This window comes from Motacilla alba, chromosome 4A (genome assembly GCF_015832195.1).
Source record: "Motacilla alba alba isolate MOTALB_02 chromosome 4A, Motacilla_alba_V1.0_pri, whole genome shotgun sequence".
NCBI lineage: Eukaryota > Metazoa > Chordata > Aves > Passeriformes > Motacillidae > Motacilla > Motacilla alba.
Window position 1 is genome coordinate 14,934,940 of NC_052045.1, and position 21,375 is coordinate 14,956,314.

Here is a 21,375-nt window from a genome sequence, read left to right on the forward strand (position 1 = left end):
CATAGCAGCGGCGTGGGGGCGACGGCCAATGGGAGGGCGCGATATTGAGGCCGCCCGGCGTGAGGCGGCGGCATGGTGAGGGCTGGGGCGGCCGTGAGGGGCTCGGGAGCGGTCAGGGGGCGGCCAAGGGGCGGCGAGGGCGCTGTGAGGGCACGGAGAGGGGCTAAGGAGACTCAGAAGCTGGGAGGGGGCTCCAGAACTGTGAGGGGTCTCAGGGACAGTGAGGGGGCGATGGGGCACTGAGGGGTCTCCGGGGCAGTGATGGGGCTCAGGGCCAGGAAGGGGCTCAGGGGCAGTGATGGGGCTCAGGGGCACTGAGAAGGCTCAGAGGCCGTGATGGGGCTCAAGGGCTGTGAAGGGGCTCAGGAGCTGTGTTTGGGGCTCAGGGGCACTGATGGGGCTCAGGGGCAGTGCCGGGGCTCAGGGGCAGTGATGGGGCCCAGGGGCAGTGCCACGGCCCAGGGGCAGTAATGGAGCTCAGGGGCAGTGAGGGGGCTCAGGGGCACTGATGGGGCTCAGGGGCAGTGCCGGGGCCCAGGGGCAGTGCCAGGGCTGAATCCCCCGTTTCCCCCCGACCCCGCCGTGCCGTGCCGAGGCCTGCGGCTTTAAGGAGCCGTCGCTGGCAGCCGCGGCGCAGAGGAAGGAGGCCAATCCCAAGCTGGAGCTGCCGGAGGAGCAGCAGCGGGAGATCTGCGACGCTTTCGAGCTCTTCGACGCCGACGGCAGCGGCAGCATCGATGTCAAGGAGCTGAAGGTCGGGGTTTCCCTGGGGCTGGAAGTCACTGAGGTTATGCTAAAATAACCTCAAAAAGGACTGGAGTTTCCTGAGTTTCCCCTTCCTCCCTCCAGCAGAAAACCTGGTGGGTAGAAGGCACGGTTTTCTCTTTTATTGCAGCTCTTTACTGCTCTTATCCAATGTGTTTAGGGCCAGGCTGCCCAAAATTCATGTATAATTCTGTGCTTTGTGTCCCTACTCCTTCTCTGTGCATAAAACATCAAAAAAAAGGTTATGCCCATTAAAAAGGTGGTGGGGGGGATCCCCCTCTTGTTGAGGATTTTATGCTTTGTTGTTATTGTTATTGTGGTTGCTGCTAATATCTGGCCCTTTATCAAAGGAGGAAAACATTTTCCCAACAAAGATTTTTATCGCTAGAATGAAAAATCAACTTATATAAATTCCCTGTGGTTGACAGTTAAAGATGGCGAGAGTGTGTGTAGGAAATTCCTGGATTAGCTGAGGGACAATTCCAGAGCAGGAATGTTTCTATCCCTGTTTTCTGCATCCTGATGTGAGTGCAGAGCAGCCTCCCTCTCAGCCTGCCCCTGTTTTCTGGGAGACACAGAATTCTGGACACTTTTCCCCCCTCTCCTGTGGTTTTGGTGACAGTTTTGTAGGATTTGTAACTGATTTTGTCCTTCCAGGCGGCCATGAGGGCCCTGGGGTTGGAACCTAAGAAAGAAGAGATGGAGAAAATGATCTCAGACATCGATAAGGAAGGGACAGGAAAAATCAGCTTCAGTGGCTTCCTGGCAGTGGTGTCACAGAGAATGGTATGGATGTTTCACAGCTCCAAACAAAGGGAATTTTGAAGGCGGATGAGGAGCCTTTATCTCCTTGTGGGTTTACGGGGAGATTAAAGCGCTGTATCTTTTAATCCTAACAATTCAATGTATAAAAATTGTGGTGATCCCTATCCTGGATTCTCTCATTTTTTTCAGGGAAAAATTAAAATTGTGCTATCATGAACAGTTTTTTTTAACAAGCAGAGGTGAATTTTGTGTGAAAAAAGGGAAATAAGTTTTTCTCACAGATGGAAAGCAGCTCAGGCCTGCAGGAAGCTTTTGGAGGGTTGATGTCTGGCACGGGGGTGTTCTCTTTTCTTGAATTCTAATTTACAGATTAAATCTCTGGTTTGAAAAATCTTTTCAAAATCCAGATATTTAATAGCAGAAGACCCTGATAGTGAAATCCCAACGATATCTGGCTGGCAAGGACAGAAAAAAATCCCTGAAATTCTGGAATTCTGGCTGTGTCTCTGTCTGAGTTTGATGTGTAATTCCTGCTGGCTGGGCTCCTTTGTTGGTTCCCAAGGGTTTCTCAGTCTATCAAATCTTTTATAACTTTATTTTGAGTGTCACCTACAGCACAAGCACTCCTGTTTTACCTTAAAACTTGTTCGTTCTTCCTTAAGGCTGAAAAAGATTCCAAAGAGGAGATTCTCAAAGCTTTCAAACTCTTTGATGAGGATGAGACTGGAAAAATCTCTTTCCAAAACCTCAAGCGTGTGGCCAGAGTGCTGGGGGAGAGCATCACTGATGAAGAGCTGCAGGTTTGGACCCGGTGGTTTTGGGGTCTTTGTGCTGGAGCTGGGAGGAAAATCCTGTCTGTGCTGCTAGGAAGGGAGGAATTCCTGGAATCTGTGGATTTTGAGGTCAAGGGTGGGTCGAGCCCACATGGATGTAGGAATGGGATCACCCAGTTGCCCTTCTGTGCAGTAGCAGTGATGTGAAAGGAATGACTCTGCTCCAAGCACTTGGTTTCCCCCAGGACTTTTCCTATAACATTTCCTGATCAGATTTCTCTATAAATACACCCAGCAAAACAGATTTCAGGAAATATTTTGTCTGAGCTTGAGCCAACACTGTCCCCTCCAGCACAGCTAAAGAGTGGCTGGAATTCTGAATGAATAAACCCCAGACCTGAATCCTGCCCCCAAATCTCTTGCAGGAGATGATTGATGAGGCAGATCGGGATGGGGATGGGCAAGTGAGCGAGCAGGAATTCCTGAGGCTCATGAAGAAGACCGGCCTGTACTGAAGCCCAGTGGGATTTATTCCTTAGCACTTGTGTACACCCCTTAGGGAATGGGAGCCTCACTTTTGTGCTGTCTTGATTTCTTTGGAGGCAGCAGAAAATACAGGTCAGTTCTGTTAGAAGTTTTTTGTGTAGAATATTTTTAAGTTTTAAAGGTGTTTGGGAGCAGTTTGCACCACTCTGTTTACAGGCAGCAACGTGGTTGCTGGTTATGATGTTTACACTGCTTTAAATACACGAATCACATTTTTGGGACCAAATTCAGATCCTTTCCTGACTGAAAAAATGGCCCAAATGATTTGGTTTGGTAAAGAGATGACTCAGAACCAGACAGTGTCCATCTATTGCTCAGTGTAAATCTGTTTTGGGTTTATGTCTTGGTTTGGGCCCTACAGGGAACTCTTTTAATGCCATATTTGCAGGAACCACCTTTTTAGAGCCTGTTTTATGGGATTATCCCTTCCCCCTTTTTCTAGGGCATTCTTTAAACTCAAAATAAAAATAAACTGCTGCAATTTACCTTGTGTTCAGTTCACATGGCTAAGGAAGTCTTTGCAGAAGGAAATTCCCAGTGCTGCTGCTGAGAGCTCTGTGCTTGCAGGAATGCTCAGAGGCTGCAGATGGGATTGGATTTCAAATAAAATCTTATTTTAAAGCCATCAGAGTTGTGGAAAGAGTTTTGATCCCCACTTTGCCAAAAAAGGATGTGGCCAGGCTGGAGAGGATCCAGAGGCCACAAAGAAGATCCAAAGCCTGGGAAGGTCCCATGTGAGGAAAGGCTGAGAGACCTGAGCTTGTTCAGCCCTGGGAAACTGAGATTATGGGGAGATCTTGTCACCATGTTTGGTATTTGAAGGGTGGCTACAAAGGAGAAGGAAACTCCCTTTTTATGAGGAATCATGGAAAGGATAAGGGATAATCTGTACAGGACGCTCCTGGGGAGATTCTGAATGGGCACCACAGGACAATTTTTCACCATGAGAACATCAGCTGTGGGAAGTGGTGGATCCCCTGAGTTTGGGCACTTTGGGATCCATCAGGACAGGCCGCTGGGACATCTTCTCTAGACAGAATTTTTACCAAGAAAGGTTGGACCAGGTGAGCCTTGAGATCCTTCCAACCTGGAATTCTGTTAATGCAGGAGAAGAATTTCACCTCTTCCCACCAGAGCTGGCCGGTGACAATGGGGCTGGTCCTGCTCTCACCAGTGTCACATTCCTGCTCCAGTCTGGTTCTGACAAATCCCAGCAAAACAAGGGTGGGGGCTGGTGCTAGGGATTTCTTCCTGTATAATCTTCCCAAGTGACCCAGAGCTTGTCCTGATCCAGAGGGAAAGGCAGAGACAGAAGCAGAGTTCAGAATTCAGTAGAAGCATCAGGTTTTATTTGGTAGCAGAGCTGGGTTCCTTCCTTTGGCCACAATTCACTGCTCTGAGGGAGGGGTTGGGGAGCAGCTGACCCTGGGCCCTGTGGGAGCCTGTGGCAGGGATAGGTGGGATATTGGGATGGAATTCCTCCCTGTGAAGGTGGGGAGGCCTGGCACAGGGTGCCCAGAGAAGCTGTGGCTGCGCCTGGATCCCTGGCAGTGCCCAAGGCCAGCTTGGAGCAGCCTGGGATACTGGAAGGGGTCCCTGCCCATGGGAGGAGACTGGCACAAGATGAGCTTTAAGGTCCCTCCCAAGCCAAACCATCCCACGATCCCACGGCAGCTCCAGCCCAGCTCCTGCCAGGGAGTGACCTGTCTTTGGCAGAACACAACACCTCAGGATTCTCCCTCCTCAGCAGCCACCAGAGCTCTGGGGCAGAGCCACTGAATGTCACTTTTGCTGTTGCTGTGTGAGGGGAAGGACGTGATCCACGGAGAGGAGCTGGGTGCCTGGGGGAGCTCAGGCCAACCTGAGCACTTCCCTGACCATGCTGCCGATGCCGTCGTGGACGTGGTGGATGGGAGCGTTGCACATGAAGGCGCTGGTGCTCACCAGCCGGTTCCTGGCGTCCACGTGGGCCTCGGTGACCTGGCTGTTCACGTGCCTGCAGCCCAGCTCCTTCATGGCCTCAGCAGTCTTGGCATAAGGCCACCTGCAAGGGAACAGGGAAGGAAAGCCTGGAGTGGGGAATCTCCTTCGCGCTGTGCTCGAGGAAGGGCCCGAGGGAAGATTCTGTGGTCACTGCACAAATCCTGCTCAGTAGGACCCAAATCTTCTCCTGCTTGAGGAATTTCTCCAGGACTATACAACAGGAAAACCTCCTGTTCAAATGAGTTAAACATCTGAAGTAAAGCCAAAATGAGAGCTGAAGTTTCACTGTGGATGTTCCGCTACCTAATTCTGCCCACTCCAGTGCTCATGTTAATAGGAGCCTGGGAAGATTTAGGTGAAAAGGGACCTCAAAGCCCCCCCAGTGCCACTCCTGCCATGCCCAGGGACACTTCCCACTGTCCCAGGCTGCTCCAAGCCCTGTTCAGCCTGGCCTTGGACACTGCTAGGGATGGAGCAGCCACTACTTCCGTGGGCAACAATTAGATTTAGGTTTGGGGTGGGTTTTTTCCACCAACTTCCTTCAAGTTAGTGAAAAAAACTCCTTCCTAGCAAAAGCCATGAACATTCCTTGCCTGCCCTTTGGAGAATCCAGTCCCAGATTCCCTGTAGGACTGAAGTTTCACTCCCTCCCTCTCTTCCCACTCCAAGCCTTGGGTAACCATCCTGTCCCTGCTTTGGATCTGCTTGGTTTGGAGTCAGCAAAGGCTTTTCCTACCCTGGGTCTGTGAAGCATCAGGGAGGTAAATAATTAATTTAAAAGAATAAATTACATTTAAATTAATTTAAAACAAAGTGTCTTATTCAAAGCCATCAGAGTTGTGGAAACAAGTCACAAAAATGCAAACAGATCAGGTGTTGCATCATTCCTTCTGCTGTGCTGAGGAATGATTAAATCAGTCTTCCAGAGTTTCTACTTTTCCCTGTAAAGTCCCAAAAAGGCTGGAGTTGCTGAAGGCCTCACTGGAGGCAGAAGAGCTGAGTTCTCAGCAATAGCATTCAGCTCCTTCCACCTGAGCTTCCACCACCTGGCCAGGATCCCTGGGGACTTTGGGGGGACCCTGGTGTGACGGTCACCAACCCCTCTGGTCACTCACTGCTCACACTCCGTGTCGTGTCCCACGGTCACCTCACAGCCTGGGAAGATTTTGGCTGCCAGCACTGGGGAGATGCAGCACAGCCCGATGGGTTTGTGGGCAGCGTGGAATGCCCTCAGGACACCCTCCACCTCTTGGGAGATGCTGCAGTTCTTGCCCTGCGTGGCCCAAGTGCTCAGGTTTTTTGCCACCCCGAAGCCACCTGAGAAAAGAGAAGCAGTTTAGCTGGAGATTATATCCAGGGCAGGATTTTTGCCAGATGTGGCATGCTGGAATGCTCAGGTGGATTGGATGGTTGGCAGCATTTGTCCAGAATCAAGAAAAGACCTAAAATTGGCTTTCCTTCCAAGCCCTGCTCCAGCCCGTCCCTCTCCACCCCACGACTCCCACGCCATTCCAGAGCTATGGAATATCTGAGCTGTGGGCAGGCAGACCCCACACAGTCCTACCTGGAATGATGAGGGCATCCAGCCCCTTGACATCCAGCGTAGCCAGGTCCTTGATGTTGCCTCTGGCTATCCTGGCGCTTTCCACCAGGACATTGCGCTGCTCCGGCGTTGGCTGCCCCTTCACGTGGTCCACCACGTGCATCTGGGGGATGTTGGGAGCATAAACCTCAGCCTGGAGTGAGGGGAGAGGGCTGTTATCCTTCAGCAATGATGGAGAAACATGGGAAAGGCACAGGCAGTGAGTGGGAATGCTGAGGGGCTTTCTTGGGAAAGAGCTGACGTGAAGGAAGGAGGGAAGGGAGGAAAGAAACTTTCAGTAGTTTATGAACTGCTTGTCTGGGGGGCTGAAGAGTCCATCCATATCCCAATAAATCCCTCTTGCTGGGTGACCACCCAGAGAGCTCCTGTCCCACCCCATCTCCCACCGGGACAGGGCTTGGAGTTTCCTTTGCCTACCAACTTTCCCAAAGCCAGAGTGTTTTTCTGGAAAATGCTTTCCCTTCCTTTAGCGCTTTCAAGCTCATATGCAGAAATTAGGAGTGGAGGGTGATGAACAGATTTTGGGACTGTCCCACCTGTGCAGCTCTGGGCCCCACAATTTAAGAAGGATTTAAAGAACACCAAGGTGTCCCAAGGAGGGCAGGGCTGGAAGGAATGTCCTGTGAGGAGCAGCCGAGGACTTTGGAATTATCTAGGTGGGAGACAAAGAAGCTGAGAGGCAACTTCATGGCAGCTTCCCGTGGACAGGGAAGTACTGAGCTCTGTTCCCTTGCAGCTGAAATACTCCATTCTGCGCTGTTGTGTTTCCTTAGAAAAAGAGGGATTGAAATGACTCCCGAGTTTCCTCCACTAGAGGCCCCTGGCGATCCAGGGATGAGGGAGGGACGGGCTCCGAGCCTGCTGGGCTGGGATATGGCAGGAGGGAAGGACTGCAGCAGCTCCAGGAGAGGAAAAGGCAAAATTACACACAGTGGAGAAAGCGTCTGGCCAGGTCTCATCCTGGAGCCAGCAGCGAGGGCAGGGTTGGAATGGTTTGGAGTTGGGGGGGCTGGCACGGGAAGGTCACCCCTGTGCCTCTGTGTTCCACACAGCAATTCCCATTCCCAGGGGAACGGCTCCGACCCAGACCCGTGGGTGGTTCACAGCTGAGTGAGATGCTCCAGAGGCTTTCCCTCCCTCCTTCCCCAGTCTCACGGAGCGGCTCTCCCAACTTTTAGGGCAGCTGCACCTTTTTTACCGCTCAAGTTTAACTCACGAATCCCTGTCTGTTCTCTCATCCCTTGAAGTGTGCAAGGCCAGGCTGGACGGGCTTTGGGGCAGCGTGGGACAGTGGAAAGTGTCTCTGCACGTGGCAGGGAATGGGAATGGATGAGCTTCAAAGTCCTTCCCAACCCAGACCATTCTGGGGTTCCCTGATTCTATTTTCACTTCTACTCTTTGAAGGTTTTAAAAAGATGAATTTCAAACAGCTCGAACTGTCTTTTAAACAGAAATAGAAGGAGAGAAAAGAGCATGTGAAGCCAGAAGCTAAGAGAGAAGGCATCCAGGAAAGTCTGTTGGGAAGTTGGGATGCAGAGCCCCACGCCAATCTCTTTGTACAGCGCAGCTGAGCAGGGAGCTCTCACACCACTCCCAGTGACTCCAGGCACCGCTGCTTGGCTTTTGGGGAGTTTGTCTCAGTGACAAGGAGGGAAGAGGATGAGGAGCAGAGCCGGGAAGAGGAGCGCGGGCAGGACCGGTGCCTCTTACCTGAGCCCCCTCCCGGCTGAGATGCACCAGCACCGCCGAAGCCTCGTGGATCTCGCTGCCGTCGAACACCCCGCAGCCAGCCAGCACCACGGCCACCCGCTTTGCCATGGTCCCCCGGGAGCAGAGGATTCCCCGGAGAGCCCCGCGCCGCTGTGAGCTCTGCTCGCTGCCCGCAGCCCTTTATAGCGCCTGCCCTCCCCGGGAGCAGGTGGGGCCGCGAGGGCTGGGCTGAGTTTCTTACTGGCAAGGAGGTTTTATTTCCAGTTCCACAGGCAGGGCATATAAATATTATTTGTTTCCTCAACTGGCTGCTCCCTTACAGATCTTCCTCCCAGCACGTTGTCTGCGGAGCAGCCCCAGCTGACATGCCCTGCTCAACAGAGCAGCTGTGTTTTTCCTCCTCGGCTGTTGATTTTCTGTTCTAGTTCAGACTGAAGCACCAAAACCTTTGCACAGGAGATGGTATCAAAGGGAGCCTGCCCAGAGCCAGGATTTCAGCCAGCGCATTCCGCTCTCTGATCCATTCTTTGAATCCTGCACTGCAGAGGCTGCTTCAGACTTTTAACACCAACATTTCCTTTTTGGATCCTGAATGTTCCTTCCCTCAGATCCCATCTCTCAAAAGTGGATATTTTACACTTTGCTGCAGTTGTTTTCTGGCTTTTGCACCCTGAGTTTAGAAATTAATGAAGTCGTAGAGTTGGAAGGGACCCCAAAACATCCAACTCCTGGCCCTGCTTAGGTACCCCAACAATCCCACCCTGTGCCTGAGAGCACTGTCCAAGCACTTCTTCATCTCTGGAATAATGGGATTCTTCATCAACAGCACCATCTCTGCATTTATTTAGTTCCAGGGAGGTGGCACTGGGAATTGGAGGAGCCCTGAGCTTTGGAGGGGCCCCTGGAGCCAGATTCAATATCTGGAGCTCGTTCCTCCCACCCTGGCTCTGCTCTCGTGGACATGATCCTGTACCTCTCTATTTCAGCCCGACCCTGGTGAAATAACTCTGCCCTGTGGAGGCTGAGAGAACAAAAAACTCGCACAACATGGCTGCAGGCTGTTTTTCAGGGGTTATTTATAAGACATGTTCCTTGGGGCTCTGTCATTTTTAGGAGAGACATGAAGCACATCCTGTGGGTAATGAACTCGTGGCTTGGCAGGGTGTTCAGTCAGGGCAGGCCTGAGGAGGAGGCTCACTGCTGATGCTTGGGACTTCATTTATGGCATGTTTCTCCCAAAATGAGGCATTTCAGGCACCCAGCTGCTACCTGAACAAGCAGGAACAAGAAATGTGTGACAGAGGCCTTGCAGTCCCACTAACCCAACCCAGACTGTGCCTCTCACTTACTTTTATTGCCCAGAGCAGGAATTAAATTGAGATATGCATAAAAAACACCCAAAGCCTTTCCCCTGTTTTTGTTTTTGCTATCTAAGGAATCCTAACTATGGTTTAGGAGTGTGTTATTTCCTCTTGCATGGAAAAACAGCAGAGTGATGTTGCAACCTGAACAGGTAATTTCTCCTTCCTGCAGCTGCTTCGGGAGCAGTCCCGCTAGCCATGGAACAAAGGTAGCCAGAGGCTGAGGATTTCCACAGCCTGCCTGCTGCAAACCACATCAGTCAGCCCTGCCTGTTGTAAACTGGCTGGGCTGGTTCCCCTCACTGGGGTAATTGGTGCAACTGGACCAGCCAGGCTTTTGGAAAAACATCTGTCACAATAGATGTGTCAGCCCTAAAGATCTCTCTGCAACGAAGAATGATAAATGACATTTCTCAGCTGGGTTATTCCAGCCTGGGTGGCCTTGGCTGAACACATTTGTTGTGGGCTTTGGTGTTAACAAGTGGCTTTAATCTGCATTAAGGTTCTTGTGAGGAGGGGTGGGAAGGGACCCTCTTCCTGCAGGGTGGGCACAGTTAGAGATACCAGGAAAGTTTGGGAGCAGGGAAGGGGATCCAGCTGGATCCAGCTGCCATTGTGCTGCAGCTGGCCCAGGGGCAGGAGGAGCAGGGTCCTGATGAGCAGAGGGCCTGATGCTCTGGGGTTCTTCTGGATGCTGTCACAGCTCCAACATCCCTTGGATGATCCCACAGGCCTGACTGTGAGCTCTAGCCAGTGCAGCTCCCAGCCCCGTTCCCAGCAGCTTTCCTGTCCTCCTGCCCTGGCTGTGGAACAGGATTTGTGGGGGATCACAGAGCAGGATCTGCTGGGGGGAACATCAGAGCTGGCTGCTGGAGGAACTCTGCAGAGCCATCCCTGGGCAGCCCAAGGGTATCAGTGCAAAGCTGTGCATACTGTTCTGCACCTTTTACCTTGTCAGGAGAGTGGGATTTGCTTTAACTGGAGCTGAGTCCCTCAAGGGAGCAGTCCCTACACTGGTCCACCCCACAAACAATACAACAGAGGAACCAAGCTCTGTCAGCTCTCACAGAATAGCTCTCTGACAATTCCCACCCTAGCCATGACTCAACACAATCCCCAGGCCAGTGCTTTCTGCAGCCTCCCCTCCATCCATGAACACCTTTGTGCCCTGACCACGCATTTCCCATGGAGAGCAGCAGGAAGCTGCCCACAGGTCCTTCATGTCCCCTTTGGGACACAATCCTGGCAGTGTTGGACACTCACTCCTGACCTGGAAAGCCAGCGAGGCTCCCCATGGCTGGAGGAGCTGGATGCTGGATGTGGAGTGGCAGATGGACAGAAGTCACCTTTAAGGGAATGGCACTGAGTCTGCCCTGGGTTTGCCCAGCTCAGGGGGCTGGTGCCAGGCATTCAGAGCTGAGACAGGGACAAACAGCAGGCCCGTGGCCAGTGTGAGGAGAAACAAGTGGTCCCCAAGGAGCTGCTGGGCTTGCAGAGGGCTTGTTTGCTCCATCAAGGTGGAAGCTTGCAAAACCCTTCATTTTAACCAGTGTAATTTCCTCACTGGCAGGAGCAAAAAAAGGCAGCAACAGCAATAAACTCTCAGCCTTATTTTTCAAGTGTCTTTTTGAACAAGGGTTAATCAACAGTAAAATTAAGAGGCCCCTGGAGGGAGCTACCAGCGGCCCACGCTGACTCACAACCCCAAATTTACTGCAGCCAGAACTTCATTTGCATTTCCTCCCGCATGCAGAGAGGAGCAGGAACAGAAGAGGTTTGTAGGGAAAAGGGGTGGAGAGCAGGGAGGACCGGCGGCAGCGGCGATGGTTTGGTTATAAAGAGCATGGGAGGAAAGAGAGGCAGCAGTGCAGCCCTCGGCCGGGGCTGCGGCGCGCAGGGATGGGCGGCAGCGGGGCTGAGTCACTGCATTCCTGCATCGGGCTCCTGGGCATTTCCGCAGGTAGGGACCGCTCCTGGCATCCTGGCACGGGACACGGGCTTGGGACGAGCTTTCCGGGACACCCTCCTTTTCCGAGGGGGCTAAAGAGGCTGTTTATCCGCAGGCTTCTCTGCCTGGGGTGAGCTTTTCTATCCAGAGAGCCCTGCGCCTGCTTCGGCGGCCAACAAAATATTTGTGTTGGCTTCCAAGGGCTGGCCTGAAGTTTTGTACTCGTTCCACACTGGGTGGGAAGCAAATCCAAACTTTTTCATAGTCACTGTAGTAAATCATCTCGGTTTGGATGCAGTTTCCTCCCCTTTTCTTTTTCAGCCCTTCTCCCTGCAGCTCTGTTTTCTATGTTCACTCCCTTTCACTTGCTCCTCCTCTGTGTTCCATCTTCCCGGATTTTTTCAGCTGGTTTTCCATCAGTACAAGGCTGGAGGGATCAGCTGCAGGCTGTGTGTCTTTCTGCCTTTTGTATAACTGGAATTGTGTATTTTTACCTTTATCTGGCAACAGGGGAGCACTTCCAGACTCTTTCATACATTCCCAGGATGGTTTGGGTTGGAAGGGACCTTAAAGATGATCCAGTTCCAACCCCTGCCATGGGCAGGGACACCTTCCCCTCAACCCAACTGCTCCAAGCTCCAATATCCAACCTGACCTTGTTGTAATGGGGCATCCACAAGCTCTCTGGGCGACCTCAAATGACAAATTCCAAGCTTTTTCAAACCAGGCACCCAGAAAGAAGTGAGACCTTGGGCGCAAACCGAGCCACACTCCCCCAGCTCCTTAGGCTTTCCTATTCAGAGATCTTGCACTGCTATTTTCCCTCTATTCCCTGCTCTGTCTGCCCTGATTCTCCCCTGGTTTTTGGGTCAGGTTCACAGGCTCTGTGTGCTTCCCCCCGTGTGTCCCACAGGATCTCTCCTGCTGGCCGTGCGTTTCTACAGCTCCCCGCGAGCGGCCCCGCTGATCCCCAACACGGCCCTCGGGGCCCTGCTGCTGCTTGTGTCGGCTCTCCTGGCGTATGCAGGTAAGGCCTGGGGCTGGCCAGCCCCAAATCCTCCCTCCCACGGCTTTGCACACCCAGCTCTGCTCTGCCAACAGGACACAAACCACAGCAGCCTCGCTGGACCACTCATCTCTTCTCCCAGAGGAATGTGTTGTCCAGAGAAGCTGTGGCTGCCCCTGGATCCCTGGAAGTGTCCAAGGCCAGGCTGGATGAGGCTTGGGGGACCCTGGGATAGTGGAAGGTGTCCCTGCCCATGGCAGGGGGTGGAATGGGATGAGCTTTGAGGTCTCTCCCAACCCAAACCATGGCTCTGTGTCAGCACAGCAAATTTTCCCTCTATGGGCAAGAGAAGAAATCAATGTTTGTTTTAAACAAATGCTCTACCAGGATCTCGGAGTTTTAACACACTGAATACACATTTATCTCGCAGGCTTTCTGAGAGTGCTTTCAGCAGGCATGGATTGAAGTGTCCATGGGTAGGTACCAAGAGACAGTGCCTCTACTTATCTGAGAGAAAAAAACACTGCCTAGGACAAAACCCACACTTTCTAGAAAGAATGTTGAATTATTTATTCTTTGTAACTCATAGCAACATGAAAGCACAGAATCATCAAATCACAGAATTGTTCAGGTTGGAAAAGACCTTGAAGATTGTCAAATCCAACCATCAACCAGCACTACCACCACGGTCACCACTAAGCCATGTCCTCAGGTGCCACATCTGTGTGTCTTTAAACTCTTCCAGGGATGGGGACTCCACCACTGCCCTGGGCAGCTGTGCCAGGGCTGGACAACTCTTTCCATGAGAAATTTTCCCTAATACTCAATCTAAACCTCCCCCAGCACAACGTGAGGCCATTTCCTCTTGTCCTGACTCTTGTTCCCTGGGAGAAGAGCCTGACCCCTCACTAGAACCTCCTTCCAGGTAGTTGTAGAGTGGGATAAGGGCCCCCTGAGCCTCCTTTTCTCCAGGACAAATCCATCATCAGGTAGGACCTGTGCTGATCCTTGCCCGGTAGTGATCCTGCTTCCCGCCTTTCCTTACCCCTGCTTCCCACACCCTGCTGTCCGAAACCACAGCCCTGTCTCCCTTTGTTCCGCAGGGATCCGGAGAAGCCTCAGGAACGCCTCCCTGCTGGTGGCCCTGTGCCTGACCCTGTCAGCCCTCTGGAGTGGCTATGGAGTGATCCTCATCCTGGAAGGGCAGGGAGTGCTGCCCGGCCCGGGGGATGCCCGCGATGCCCTGCTGCCGGGCCTGGCCACCTTCACGCTGGCCCTGCTCCTGCTGGCCGTGGTGGGCTTCCTCTGCGGAGAGCCCCTCCTGGGCCTGGTGGCCGCCGCCGTGTCCCTGGCCAGCGCCCATGAGGTGGCCCTGCACTGCGGCGCCTCGCTCGGCCCCTCGGCCGTGGCGTGCGGTCACCTCGGTGTCTGCTTGGTCGGGGGCTACTTTGCCCTGGGGAGGATCCTCTGCCTCCTGACCAAAGGGAACGTTGCCCTCCCTGGCACGGATCTCGCCGAGAAGAAGGCCCAGGAGCAGGGCCGGGGCAGCGCTGGCAGCACCAACCCCTTTGCAGCCCCCGGGCTGCTCCTGAACATGCTGTCAGCCAGTGTCTTCTGCTGCAGGCTCCTGGGGGTCACCCACAGACTCTTCCTGGGCCACGTGCCCTGGCTGTGGGCAGCTGGCACCTTCCAGATTGGCATCTGTGTGTTGTCCTACCGTGCAATGGATGCTCTCATGGCCACGGCCTTTGGCTTCACTTCCATCCTCAAATTCGCTGGAGGTTACTGCCTCCTGTACCCCACCTGGCAGTCAGAGGAGCCATCTCTCCCAACCCCATTCCTGGTGGTTTTCTCAATTCTTTTTGCTGTCTTGGCTCTTTTTCTCTCCCTTCAGAGCCCTGTGGATGGCCTGTACTTGCTGGTTTTTGTCACCTACTGCATTGCCTTGGCTTGCAGCCCCAGGGGTTTTTTTGCAGGTGGCCCCCAAGGCGTGGCCGTGGCCATTTTTGTGTCCTCGGCCTTGGTGGCTCTGGTTCACCTGTACAACGTGAGGGCCAGGGCCAAGATCCCAACAGGGAAGGGTGCTGTGAAGGCCCTCCTTGCTCGCAGCAGCCTCCTGAAGCTCCGGGAGGGGCCAGACCTTCACGCTCCCTACCTGGGCTATTCCAAGTACGCCGATGCAGAAGTCCTTACCTATGCCTGCAGTGTCCTAGCTTCTTTTGCTCTAACAGCCACAGGAGACCCCCAAGCTCCTCTTGCCACTGTTGTCATTCCATGGGTGGTGGTAGCTGGTGGGATCCTGAAGCTGCTTGGTGGCTCAGTGGCCTTTGCCCGTGGTAAAACCCTGGAGAGCAGTGCCTTCATCCTCTACTCTGTCATGTGGATCATCTGGGGCCTGACAAGGTACAGTGGCCTCTGTGGCACTGCCAGAAGCTTCCACGCAGCCGTGGGCATCATTTCCTTCATGCTCTTCAACAGCTTCATTGTCTTCTGCTCACTCTTCTTAAACATGGCCTGGTTCTTCTACTCCCTCTCATTCATGCTCATCGCTGTCAGCTTCCTGCTGGATGCCATCCATGCTCTTCCCACTGGATACGACATCGCTGCCACCCTCATCTTTGGGCTGGTCAGCTTTTACTGCTTCCTGGCTGCCCTGGCCAGCAGCACCTTTGAGGGTTGCTGCTTGCCCATGGGGGGGCCCATGGTGCAGCTCAGTGGTGTCGGGGCAGGAACGACCAAGTGCCTTCACCTGCCTGCCAGGAAAGCTTCCTCAGTCAAGAGAATTGCAGGTAAGGGGAAAACAGAGGGCAGGATGTGGGGATGCAAGGGAAATCCTGGGAGGTTTTGTAGCAGAACACTCTTAAAAGAACTTTATCCCAATCAGAGAATCACAGAGTGGTTTGACTGGGAAAGGACATTAAAGCCCGTCTTGTTCCATGGGCAGGGACACCTTCTACTAGACCAGGTTGCTCCAAGCCCCATCCAACGTGGCCTTGATGTGGAAACCTGGATGATGTGGTGATGTTTTGGTAAAGTGGGCCAAGTTACAGAAGTCACGAGCTGAGTAGAGCAGCATGTCTCCTGCTGTGTCTCCTGCACCATTTCCCTGTGTCCTCATCTGCTCTGAGACTCAGGAATCCTCCAGGCTGGGGCTACCACCCAAAGCTTTGCACAGAGAGAGCAGAGCCAATGCTTGGTCCTTGCTCTCTCCACTCTGGCCCAGAATCCCCCCCTAAATGCCAGATATCCCCTTGGGAAAATGCACTGCCAGAGCTGGGACAAGGAGAGGAGAGCACCACTTTGTGTGACAGCTCTGCCATGGGAATTACACCCCTCCCCTGTCACTCAAGGGCTGTTCCCATGCCAACAGATATCCTGAGGAACGGCGGCACCTGTGGCATCCCCACCGACACCGTGTACGTGCTGGTGGCTGCCTGCAGCCGGCCTGACGCCGTGGAGAAAGCTCACCGGTGAGTCCTGGTGCCTGAGCTGGGCTCAGGAACCTTCCAGAACTCAGAGCTGCTACTGAGCGCTGGCTACAGCACCTGCTGAGAGCAAGGCAGCTCAGACTCGGCAGGAACAGCAGGGTGGGGAGAAGATCCAGGTGAGGAAAGGAGGGAATTGAACTGATGGAGCTGGGTAACTTGGACACCACAACAAACCCAAACCACTTTTGGCGAATGGGGCAGAGGGTTATTGTTCTTACTTGGAGGTATATGTTGCCACAACAAAACCCCTCTGGTGACAGCCGTCTCTCGCTGTAAGCTGGAGCCCCTCATATTGGTGGGGTTTCCTCAGAACTTGGGCTGTTGGGACCTCTACCCATCATTACACAAGAAGTTAAAGCCTTGATTTGGAAATAGACATTCCTGATTGGGAGTAGCCAATAAAGTTTCTTCCCATACAGTCAGTGGTTGAACAATCCTACTTCTGCTCCAGACTGGTGACCTGAGGCAGAGCCTGCACACCTTCTCTGAGCTCTAGACTCTCCAGCAGTTTCCTTTCCTTGAATTTTAATCCTCATCTTACTTCCAGCATCACCTTTTCTTCCCTTGTTGCAGGTCCAAGCGCCAGGCTCAGGATCGCCCCATGTCCCTCTGGATTTCCAGCCTGAAGCAACTGGAACCGGCCAAGCACTTGTTCACTCCCCTCCTCTGGGACTTCATGGAGGCTGCCTGGCCATCTCCCATTAGCTTGGTCATTCCCAGAGGTGAGGAAATGCTGTTAATTCCGAGCTCTCTGGAGAGCTTTGGGTTTGAAATTCCCAAAACTGTGAACCCCTGCCACACCACATGTTCCATAGGGATATTCCCATTACAATCATTGTGTCTGGGCTGATGTAAACCTCTAAGTGCTGAGTGACTCTGCTTGGTGCAGGTGAATGGGTGGATTTCCTGGGAATGAAGGACTCTGCTAAGTACGTTGGGACCCCTCAGAGTGTGGCCATCCGCATTCCCGACTGCTCTGTCACCACACACCTCATCGACCTGGTGAGTCAGAGCACCTCAGCCCCGGCGACCTGACCCCTTCTCTGGGAAGGGCCAGGGCCTGCAGGCAGCTGGGAGGGATCTTATGGCAGCAAAGAGGGGAAGAGGAGCAACCACCAGGTCAGGAAATCAGGAGAATGCCCTTAACAGACACAGTTTCATTTCCAACGTAGAACACTGCTGGAAGCAGGGACTTCTCTGAGGCTGGAATAACTTCAGAAGGTGCAGAAAGTGGCCACAGGAGCTGTGATACCCTGAGTGTTCTAGGTCTAGGCAAGTGCTATTGCTGGAAAGCAAGATGTCGTTTCATGGCCATCATCACTAAACCCAAATTTGTCAGTGCTGGCCACTCAAACGCAGTTTGGTGGGACTGTAAAAAAGGTGGTTGCCCACAAAAAAGGTGCCTCACCTGGGTGAGCCACACTGACTCTCTTCAGAGTCACAAATGAAGTTCAGAGCTCAAGTCACCTGTTTTATCCCAAAAGTCCTGCTCAGAGCTTTGACTCCGGTTTTTCTGTCACCAGGTTGGCCCCATTGTGGTCACATCAGCCAACCCAACAGGAGAGGCTGACACGACCCACCACAACCAGGTGTATGCCAAGCTGGGAGATAAGGTAACCAAGAGACATGGGGATGGGAAAGTGCAACCACTTTGTTTCCAGAAGGCAAATCAATAGTTGGTATCAGGAACTGGGGAAAACCTCTAATTTAAAAAATCTCATGGATGCGCCTCATGCTGGTGTCAAAGAGAAATAAGATTTTAAAGCACAGGTCTTAGTGTGAAACCAAAACTCTTCTGCTTTACAGTGTAGCTATGGCTTGGCAATGTGAGTGGGTTCATATTCCAGCATGGGATGATAGGAGCAATAAAAAATTCATTATTGCTTACAAGCTAGCAAATCCTGGTGCCTGGATGTGCCAGGGCTCCAGCTGGAATTGGGCCGTGGGAACTCAGGGGTTCCCATCTAAGGCTGGGGCTGGTCTAAAACTGGTGTCAAGCTCCAAAATATTCCTGGCTGTTAAAGCTTGCATGGAAGTGCCATGGTCATGGCCTTTCATTGGTTTAGGTGGGAGATCAGGAAAGGTTCTGCCCCCAGAGGGTGCTGGCACTGCCCAGGCTCCCCAGGGAATGTGCACGGCCCCGAGGCTGCCAGAGCTCCAGGAGCCTTTGGAAGGGTGGAATTGCTGGGGTGCCCTGTGCAAGGCCAGGGGTTGGATTGATGGTGCCTGTGGATCCCTCCATAGCTCTGGATGATTCCATGATTCTAAGATTTCACTGCTGAATTCTGGGCATTTTACGTTTTGTGTCATCGTGGCAGCTTTAAACAAGAGGTGGTGCAAATCTTCCACCTCTAACTCCTCAAAAATCAAAACTTCATACACGTTTTCTTTGTGGATGGGACTTCTCCAGAGCTCCTCAGCTGCTGTAAACCTGCCTGTGCTGCTGACATGCACCCCGCAGAACCCTCCCTGTCCTTGCTTTGAGGTTCATTCACTCCAAATCTAGCACTGGTGTCACTGCAGCAGGGCAGGAAGGAGCAGCATTGCCTTTGATGAGAATTATTTACTGTTGGGAGGGCATACTCTCCCTTTCCAAGGGGAATTGGGTGAGGAAATCTGCTGTTTCTAGGTGGATGCAGTTCTTTGTGGGGGGCCTTCTCCAGAGAACATTGCCTCCACCGTGGTGGACTGCACCAAGATCGACAGTGGGAACATTGGATTCTTCCGAGTCGGCATCATCCCCAAGTCTCAGGTGAAATTCAGCTGGATTTAATTTCCATTCCCTTTCTGCATTGAATGAGTTTCAGCCTGGGGCTTCCTATTTCAGTAAGGAGACCAAGAAGTCTGTGATAGCACGAGGAGTTATCCCAGGCTGGTGTGAGGGACAAGAGCAGAGCTCCATGCTTCTGTCCTGATCCTGCTCCGGAGCACCAGAGCATCTCTGTGGAGCTGGGGCATGGGCAAGGTGGGGCTGATTCATCCATGGAAATGGCTCTGACATCCAAGGTCATGTACCTCTGTGGGGCAGGTCTCCATGTTCAGCCATCTGTGTCATCCCAAAACTGTGACAGATGCTTGAAAGAGAAGATCTTGTGGAGGGTGTCCCTGCTCAGGGGGACCTTTAAGGGTCCAACCCATTAACTTTAACTTCCAACCCAATATTATATGATTATTTGATCATTTCAACAGCTGGAGAAGAAATCAGTGCTGTCCCCTAATTCCTAACCTACTCCCAGCTGTGTCTACTCATTCCAGGTGCTGCAGATCCTGGAGCAGGTGCAGAAGAAACACCTGGTGGTCCCTAGCAGTGGCCCTTGCCCCACAAAAGGCTGGGAAGAGCTCCAGAGTCGTGGCCATGCTGTGCCCAACGGGGTGGGCAGAGCTGCCTTGGTGGAGCCGGATCCCGAGCATCACACCCGCTTCTGACTGCCACAGCTCCCTGCTCAGCGGGACATCGGCTGCTGGAAAATGCCATTTCGGCCAAGTTGGGGAATGGGAGAGGCTTCCCAGCTGCAGGGGTGACTCATTTGTCTTTCTGTGGACACTGCTCAAATATCCCAGTGCGGCGCTGCCTGGCAGACCACAGGCACCCAGCAGGAACATCTTCCCTTGGGGACACTGCCAGCTTTCCCTGGAGATCGGTCATGGCCAAAGCAAGCTTTCCTTTGGTGATAGGCTGGCCCAGAGTGACAGAGCTTTATCCCTGACACTGGGAGGGAATTCCATGGGTTTGGGGCATGGAGTGAGGTGAAATGGTGCAGAATTACCTGGTGGGGGAAAAACCCTGCATGAAACTTGAATCACACAGAATCCTTTAGGTGGGAAAAGACCTCTCCAGGCCTTGAGTCCAGCTGTCCCCCCAGCACTGCCAATGCCACCGCTGACCCATGTCCCCAGGTGCCACTCCACATGGGGAAGGAGGAGGGGAGATGTGTCCAGGTGCTTTGCTGGTGGATCCAATGGACTTGGCAAAGTCTGGGCTGGGAGCTGGGGGTGTCTCCGGCTGTGTTCTCTCCAGAAGGGAGGTCACTCATGTTTGACCCCACCTGGGAGGTCTTTCCTCTGTTGGGAGAACCAAAGAAATGCCATGACCTGAGGTGCCATTTCTGTATTTCACACTCAGTGTCAGGGTGGAATTCCCATCTGGACAACTCCAATATTATATCCTTAAAGGTGCTGGGGCTTTAGGGAAGACCCTCCCTTCCCATGTTAGGAATTTCAGGAGGGCAATCTCCATGTGTTTGAGGATGCCAGGAGCTGGTCTCTTGCCTCACAGCCCAACTCTTCCCATCTCATGGCACATTTCCTCCAGAGTGGAAATTCCATAGGATCAGAGGAAGGAATTCCAGCCACTCCAGGCAGTCATTTGTCTTCTCCAGCTTCTCTGCAAGTTCCTGAAATACAGGGAATGAGCTGGAGATGTGCTCACCCATGACCTTACTGGCATCACTGGGACATGGTGGGATGGCTCCTGGAGTGCAGCAGTGGGAGGATGTGGACTTTTTAGGAAGGACAGGCAGTGTGGAGTGGTGGCTGCTGAGCAGGAGGAGTTGGGAAGGAGTCTCAAACCTTCATGAGGAGTTTTCCTTGGCAAACACTGCAGTTATGGCTTGTTTCATCTCCAAAAACTGCTGGTCTTATTCTTACCTGACTCAGGTGCAAGGTGCTGATCAAACTCCAGCTGAAACCAATCCATTGATCATTGATTTCACCTGAAGCTGTGCTGGAATTTGAGGATTAAAGTGGTGCAGTCAGAGGAGATCAACCTCTCTATGAACTCTGGCAAAATGGGGTCTCCTCAACCTGTCCTCACAGAGCTGGCTCTCTTCCTGCAGAATAAATTCCAGAGAATTAAGTGTGTTCAATAATTTTGCTGATCTACTTCCTGTATCTCATTGGAGTTCATTAAAACTGTTTTTTAGAAAGCAATAAAATATTTTCAATAAACAGATCTCACACGGGGCTGTGCGATTGTGACAAAACCTTGTAGGGCAATGGGTTCTGGACCTTGGTGTTCCTGGCCATGCAGGATCCAAGCAGGATGTCAGGATGAAATCAAATTGTGACACTTCCAGGGTGGGGAAGAGGAGGGAGGGAGAAGATAACTCCTCACAGCAGCTCCTGGTACCAGCTCAAAAATGCCAAGGCTGAATTTCACCCCTTAGTCACAGAAAACCCCCATAAACACCAAAATCTGAGGGAATGTGATAAGAAGTGGGAATTTGGAGAGGTGCTGAGACATCACAAAGCCTTTTGGTGAGGGAAAACTGCCCTGGCTTAAATATACCAGGGGTGCTGCTGCCCTGTGCTGCAAATAATGGTTTTTTAGTGTGGCACAAATTAAAAGAGGCTCAAGAAACTGTGTTCTTCACTTGATGCTTCATCTGGATCCATTTTTCCTCTTTGTCTCCATATTTATTTAGTTTT

At 52.6% G+C, this 21,375-nt stretch overlaps 3 protein-coding genes across 7 annotated transcripts; 2 read left to right on the forward strand and 1 right to left on the reverse strand.

Annotated features, from left to right (window-relative positions):
* The first annotated feature begins 20 nt into the window (after positions 1 to 20).
* On the forward strand, positions 21 to 3,479 carry CETN2 (centrin 2). 5 transcript variants are annotated; one of them, XR_005255084.1, is made up of 6 exons: positions 21 to 75; positions 596 to 778; positions 1,423 to 1,551; positions 2,193 to 2,330; positions 2,729 to 2,921; positions 3,292 to 3,468. XR_005255084.1 is itself a non-coding variant. In XM_038123171.1 (5 exons), the coding sequence occupies exons 1-5, from the start codon at positions 73 to 75 to the stop codon at positions 2,816 to 2,818; spliced, it is 543 nt and encodes a 180-aa protein (XP_037979099.1). In that variant the 5' UTR covers positions 21 to 72; the 3' UTR covers positions 2,819 to 3,479. The 5 variants fall into 5 exon arrangements, 4 of the variants coding, with proteins under 4 accessions (XP_037979099.1, XP_037979100.1, XP_037979097.1 ...); XM_038123171.1 differs by having other exon boundaries at positions 2,729 to 3,479; XM_038123172.1 differs by having other exon boundaries at positions 596 to 754; positions 2,729 to 3,479.
* A 676-nt stretch (positions 3,480 to 4,155) lies between these two features.
* LOC119694947 (glutamine amidotransferase-like class 1 domain-containing protein 3B, mitochondrial) lies at positions 4,156 to 8,313 on the reverse strand. The gene is made up of 4 exons (XM_038122639.1): positions 8,146 to 8,313; positions 6,397 to 6,568; positions 5,948 to 6,149; positions 4,156 to 4,893 (listed from the first exon to the last, which is right to left on the reverse strand). The coding sequence occupies exons 1-4, from the start codon at positions 8,251 to 8,253 to the stop codon at positions 4,701 to 4,703; spliced, it is 675 nt and encodes a 224-aa protein (XP_037978567.1). The 5' UTR covers positions 8,254 to 8,313; the 3' UTR covers positions 4,156 to 4,700.
* Positions 8,314 to 11,261: 2,948 nt separating this feature from the next.
* Positions 11,262 to 20,890, forward strand: LOC119695203. Its single transcript, XM_038123191.1, has 9 exons — positions 11,262 to 11,466; positions 12,368 to 12,481; positions 13,564 to 15,249; positions 15,831 to 15,930; positions 16,522 to 16,670; positions 16,838 to 16,950; positions 17,472 to 17,561; positions 18,578 to 18,700; positions 19,204 to 20,890. The coding sequence occupies exons 1-9, from the start codon at positions 11,406 to 11,408 to the stop codon at positions 19,372 to 19,374; spliced, it is 2,607 nt and encodes an 868-aa protein (XP_037979119.1). The 5' UTR covers positions 11,262 to 11,405; the 3' UTR covers positions 19,375 to 20,890.
* Positions 20,891 to 21,375: the final 485 nt, after the last annotated feature.

Excerpts from the sequence above, each read along its gene's own strand:
- CETN2 (XM_038123169.1), top strand. Across the intron at positions 779-1,422 it reads GGGTTTCCCTGGGGCTGGAA|GCGGCCATGAGGGCCCTGGG; the intron begins GTCACTGAGGTT and ends TTGTCCTTCCAG. Across the intron at positions 1,552-2,192 it reads CAGTGGTGTCACAGAGAATG|GCTGAAAAAGATTCCAAAGA; the intron begins GTATGGATGTTT and ends TTCTTCCTTAAG.
- LOC119694947 (XM_038122639.1), bottom strand. The coding sequence starts at position 8,253 with ATGGCAAAGCGGGTGGCCGTGGTGCTGGCTGGCTGCGGGGTGTTCGAC. Across the intron at positions 6,569-8,145 it reads TCAGCCGGGAGGGGGCTCAG|GCTGAGGTTTATGCTCCCAA; the intron begins GTAAGAGGCACC and ends CCCTCACTCCAG. Across the intron at positions 4,894-5,947 it reads CACGACACGGAGTGTGAGCA|GTGGCCTTATGCCAAGACTG; the intron begins GTGAGTGACCAG and ends GTTCCCTTGCAG.
- LOC119695203 (XM_038123191.1), top strand. The coding sequence starts at position 11,406 with ATGGGCGGCAGCGGGGCTGAGTCACTGCATTCCTGCATCGGGCTCCTG. Across the intron at positions 11,467-12,367 it reads GCTCCTGGGCATTTCCGCAG|GATCTCTCCTGCTGGCCGTG; the intron begins GTAGGGACCGCT and ends TGTGTCCCACAG. Across the intron at positions 16,951-17,471 it reads CCACACACCTCATCGACCTG|GTTGGCCCCATTGTGGTCAC; the intron begins GTGAGTCAGAGC and ends TTCTGTCACCAG.